Here is a 6,000-nt window from a genome sequence, read left to right on the forward strand (position 1 = left end):
CCCCTCACAGCCTGACCCTTACAGGCACACAGAGTGAACTTCCTGTGTCAGAGGCCACCAAAGTAGAGAACATGCACCTTGAACATGCATCCGACCTGCTCATTGTCCGCACACACACACACACTTTTTTCAGACAGGTCAGGCCAAGTAATCATAAAGGACGCATCTTTCTCTCACACACGCACGCACATACTTTACTACCTATAATATAGAGCCTAGAGACAGTTTTTCTGATGTGTCTAATAATAATCTAATGACCAATCAATGCAGTAATTATAGGTCAGCAGGAAGCTGAACCCTAAGGTGAAATAGGGACCTTTGCCCCATGTTTGGAGGAGGGTTGGAGCCATGCTGTGCACTGATCCCCTCAGTGTGGCTGTGCACAAACCATCAGAATGATTTATGGCTAGGAACTCTACAGGTGACATGTGAATTCTCCATCTGCAGTTGGAGGTGACACCTAATTATTACACAGAGTGAGAAAGTGTACTTATTTTGAAACTAGATTGAAAAGCATAATGCTACATCTTTTTATGGTTCATGAAGAGGAAATGTTAATAATGTTTGGCTCATTGAGGGAAGGCCATGCAAAGGATGTAATGTAGTGACAAATATACATTTATGTATACATGTTTGTGTGTTACAGATCAAAGAGGATGAACGGCTATTGGTAACAGAGCGAGGATTGCTAATTCGCTGGGTGCATCGTACTGATGCTGGCTTGTACATGTGCACAGCTCAAGAGCACAGCTTCACCCGTACACTCCTCCACCTCTCCCTGAGAGTCTTGGAGCAAGGCCACCTTCCTGGGCACCAGTCAGGCTCCAGTGGACCCTCTGATCACTCCATTCAGGACATGACATCTGAGTTGCGGCACAGTTATAAAGACTACATACGTACTATGAGCGCACCCTCTCTTGAGGAGTACTGCGAAGTGCTGTGGCATAAGGAGAAGAAGCAGAGGCAGAAAGCTAAGTGGAAACACGTCCAGGAGCTCCGAAAGAGCAGAAACCGACGGCACCACCAGGGGGCCGCCATCTGAGTGAACAGTACTCAGAAGAGCAGGTAGGGGAGGGAGGGATAACATCGTCTGTGGATTGATGTCCATGGCCCGCATCTAACCTATTTAAACTATTTAAAGGGGTGAAGCAAATCCTTTTAGAACCAGACCTTTGGCTTTCATGGTGCAGAAGCAGTATCTCTACCTATCATCAGGACACAACAAAGAAAGTATGAAATTGCAAAATCTACAACAGCTGTGTGAGTGGAGAACAGGTTCCACTTGCAGACCTACAGCCGAAAAGTCCCGCTCATGTACTTATCTAGTAAAGTCACACCAGCTCCAGAGAAGCAAGAGGATTCCTTTTCACAATGCTTTAAGTGTAACCAGTAATGAAAATGCATTCATGTTGAATGACTGTAAATATATGTTTTGTACAGCAGATTGTGCATGCAGTAGACGTTGTTGACGTTTTAATTGTTTTCAGATTATGGTGGTGTTCACACAGCGGGGCAAATCGCATTACATTTTAAATAAAACGACTAGACTATAAATCTAGACTTTATGGCATTGTGGTGCAGTAGGTAGTGTTTTTACCTCACTAGTCCAGTGTCCCTGGTTCAGTCATGATCTCAGGTAACTGTCTGTTTGGCGTTTCATGTGTTTCTCCCCCTGTCCATGTGGTTTTTCTCAGGTTTCTCCAGTTTTCTCCAAGAAACATGCTGGTAGGTCGATCGGCATTGCTAAATTTTCCCCTCAGTATATGCATGTACTTTGATGGGACTGGCATCCTGCCCAGGATGTATTCCCACCTCGTGTTCCTGGGACAAGCTCCAGATCTAACACGATCATAACCAGGATAAAATGCTTAAAATTCGATTTGAAACTACATACAAACATGGCCTGAAACTGATTTCAAAAAATATTCATGCTTCATGTGTTTTGCTTTTCAGACTGCAGAAAATATATATATATATATATATATATATATATAATATAATATAATATAAAATGGACTTGACTCCCTGACTGTCTGAACACAACCTAAGATGATAAACAATATAATAAAGGTTCAGTAGAAAAAAAAGTATAATATTTCTGTATATTTCCATTGTGTCTTTTGTAGCTAGTTTGTGTATGGCATACGAAGCTATTTATAATTACAACAGTTGGAATAAACTTTCTTTTAAAGTTCTATGACCTCAAAACCTTTTTTTTGCCAAATACTTGAAGACTGAAGGAATATCAATCTATTGTTTTCTTCCTTTTAAATCTGCTCCATTTTGTCCTTATTAGTATTATTATTTTTTTCTTTTAAATTAGAGAAATTCATGCAAACACAATCCACTGATGCCATGACTGGAGTTCTAGACTAAAGTCATGCTCTCCAGCTCGTGATTGTGAAATGCCGCCAGTCTGGTCAGTTGGAAGAGCAGTCAAACACACGGAGATGAGATTAGAAGGAGCGGGTGTAGCTCACTGCCATCCATCATTCTTCACAGACTGACCTCACATTACCCTCCAGCCTGCAACAGTGACTCCTGCAAACATTGTGTGTGTGTAGTATGTGTCCAAGGTCGAGACTCACTACCAGTTGGTTTTGCTTCTGTTGACCTATAAAAGGGGTCAAGTTTAACAAGTCATTCAGGGACCTACAAAATACAGGTTATATCTGTAATTATACCATGTCACTGCTGAATTCTTAAACCTGATTGGTGAGAATGTGATGTCTTAATGGCCACATATCTCAGTAACTAGTGCTCCACCTACTCCAAGACTAATAGTAAACAGTCTTCAGTATCAGCACTTATAATAGCAACCTTCTGAAGCCTGAGGCAGGTCTTCAGGACAGAGGTCTTTGTGCTTTCTGGGTTCTTGGTAACTCTAATATGTATGTATTGCAGTAAGTGTTTATAACAAGGTTAGCTCACTGGGAAGTGGTAGCATTGTGGTTAAGGTGTGCTGGTCAGAAGGTTGTGAGATCAAATGCCAGCTCCACCAAGCTGCCACTGCTGTACCCCTGGGCAAGGCCCTTAACTTTCTCTTGCTCAGTTGTATAAAAAAAAAATGTTAAGTCACTCTGGATAAGGGCTTCTGCCAAATGTGTAACTGGAAAAATCTGGAAAACATAACACAGGAATGTGATGCCTCTAGCTTTTGCAAAATATGATACATTTTGGCTAATGTAAAATAAACTTGTAAGATGTCTTGTCCACCACATTGTCGTTAGCCAATATGAAATTGTTTTCTCACCCAGCATCCAGCACATGGTAGCATCGTTCCTCTTCTGCTACGAAAGCAAAGCTGCACAAAGTACATCATTTACGAAATTCCTCACTTAGTTTTCTGGCTGAATAAGTTATTTTGTCACAAAGTAATAATAAATAAATAATTGGCTTACAAATGATCTTGGATTCACATAATTACAAACTCATAAATAATTTATCCTGAGACTCAAAACCCTTACCGAGCTAAAACAACTCTCAAGCTAATCTAATACAGAATTCCTACAAGTGAATCACGGTCATTAACTCGTTCCAGTAATTATCAACAGTCTCTGATTTAACTCTTGTGAGTACTCCTGAATTCTCTAGAACTTTTCTTGACTGCAGGACTTCTATTTGTCCTGCCATAGCAAGGAAGATCGCTATGATGGCCACATGGGGCTGCTAACGGAAACAGGATTTTGGCTGATGGGAAAACTCATTAATCTGTGGAACTGGTTTCTTCTTCGTGTCTGAGCAACAAGACAAGCAGAGCATGAGGATATATTCACATCCTTCCAATCACACTGCCCAGGTCATAAATCAGTCCTGTTTAGCCTCATATGATCATCCACATTATTCCGAGTGAACAAAGAGTGGAGCAGATTTCAGTTGGTGGAGGGAGATTATGGCAGGATGAATTTGGTCCAGCTGGGTGTAGTGGAGAAAAATGAGGCTTTTTGCTAATGGGGCCTGTTTAGGCAGTGGTTCAATTGACCTGGTCAGCAGGGTCATTAGCAGTGTGTTTGACTGCCCAGGCTGTCTTTTGTTCTGGTTCAGATGGTCTGTTTCTTCTACTTGGTTGGTTGGGAATTTAAATTAGGCAGTTAGGATATGTTATTATTTTAGGTTAAGCAATCTTGCTTATTTTAATGACCACATAGCACACAAATCTGAAGGAATGAGGTGTTTATAGTCTCCGCTGACCTGTTTCACTTTAGTGTATGTGAGGTCTTATTTGACTAGGTCTTCTTTCTTTCTTTCTTTCTTTCTTTCTTTCTTTCACTAAGATACTAAGGTAATGACTAGCTGCTATATCACAAGAGAGAACTTTTTCTTCCTCAACATTAAATGGATATGAATAAGATGAAAAATATGAGGTTACACTTTAATAAATAACATTTATAAATGTTAGCAAATTGCGTTGGAATAAGATGGATGAAAGACTTCAGTGTGGCGACAGGATCACACCACCTGATCCAGGATTCTTCACCTGTCCTTCACTCAGATTGACTGCTTTTGTGGCTACTTTCACATCCTATTATCAGGTCAGTCCTCTTGCGGCTGTGTTATAACCGAGTGAGTGATCGCAGAGTGAAAGGTCAGTGAATAAGACGTGGTGTGATTCCCTGTTGCAGTAATTCTGCTTCAGACTAGTGTGATGTGTTCCCAGTGGGCATCAGGCTCTCCGTCCCAGTCATATGGAGAATTATTTGAATGTCTGCCTTCTGGAATTAATGTCTTCTTGAATTGCTGAGCAGAACGTTTTACACGACTCAATTAAATATTTTTACAAGGCTAGAAATGACCTATGAAATATTTATTCATATTTACATATGAATCATACCCACACCCATTTTCTTTCCGCTTGCAAAGCTAATTAATATTTCAGGCTGTTGGGTTTTTGAAGGCCCATTGCTTATTTATTGTTCAGGACAAATCACCATTGACTATAAAAACAGGAGGGAGATGGAAAGAGCAAGAGAATTAAGTGCTACAGTGCCATATTTTGTAAGCAGTGCAGTCAAGGATTGGAGGCAGAGGCGAGAATCTGCAGACAAATAGGCTATAAAGTGAAATATAATGTAACGGAATGGATCCCATGCCCAATTCTCATGTCGCCGTCGTCTCATTTTTTATTCATAAGGAAGACTCAAGAAAACACATAATAGAATGTTCTGAACACTTTGGCTCTTATGACTCCATTAATAACTGGGGGGGGGGGAGAAAGAAAAAGTAAAATAGAAACAGAACCCAGATAGACTGTGGCAGACCCCATGGAAAGTACAAACAAGAAACAAACACATTCTAATGAAAATATAAATAATAATAGAATAGAGGGAGGCCAAGTGGGTTTGCTGAATTAGAAATATAATACTCCAAAAGCAACATTTCATTTAAAATAAATGCATTATAATGGCTATGGCTTTTCTGTGCTTATTATAGAGCTCAGTGTCAGAATCGATCATGGTTTTGGCTTTAGATGTCCACACTGGAAGGGACAAATGGACACTGTGGATACAAATATAGCATAAAGCCTGAAATCTGAAACTGGTACAATAAAAAAAAAAAAAATGACTTAATTGTTTCTTGGTGGCTGTAGTTCTTGTTCACTAATGTCCAGTTGGACAGCTATGGCTGATTTCACATATAGCTTATACATTTTTGCAGTTCTGGCAATCGTGGGATTTGAACTCACATCCTTAAACACATTAGTGCAGAACCACTGAGTTATTACAACACCATATTTGATGAACATTTTCATTTATGCAAACTATTGTCTATTATAGGAACTAAACTAAACATATCCAGCTAAACAGAATGAAAGAAAAACTTATCCTCATCTAGTACGAACAGGACAGATTTATGGATTCTATCAAGAACTAGGTCTTCAGTCTTTATTTGAAGATTCAGCTGTTTGGGCAGCTTCCACCATCTGGGTGCCAGAACCCAGACTTTATATATTTTTATTATATCTTGAGGGGTGCAAATCAACATTTTTGCAATTCATTTTAG

At 39.9% G+C, this 6,000-nt stretch overlaps 1 protein-coding gene across 2 annotated transcripts in view; it reads left to right on the top strand.

Moving 5' to 3' along the window:
• sema3d (sema domain, immunoglobulin domain (Ig), short basic domain, secreted, (semaphorin) 3D) overlaps nucleotides 1–2,142 on the top strand; it is a 32,843-nt gene extending 30,701 nt beyond the window's left edge. The window contains exon 18 of one of the 2 annotated variants that reach the window (XM_058387933.1): nucleotides 647–2,142. In XM_058387933.1, coding sequence (XP_058243916.1) covers nucleotides 647–1,042 — 396 coding nt within the window. In that variant the 3' untranslated portion in view covers nucleotides 1,043–2,142. The remainder of the gene's footprint in view (nucleotides 1–646) is intronic. The other variant, XM_058387932.1, reaches the window with a different exon arrangement.
• Nucleotides 2,143–6,000: the final 3,858 nt, after the last annotated feature.

Source organism: Hemibagrus wyckioides, linkage group LG04 (genome assembly GCF_019097595.1).
Source record: "Hemibagrus wyckioides isolate EC202008001 linkage group LG04, SWU_Hwy_1.0, whole genome shotgun sequence".
Lineage (NCBI taxonomy): Eukaryota > Metazoa > Chordata > Actinopteri > Siluriformes > Bagridae > Hemibagrus > Hemibagrus wyckioides.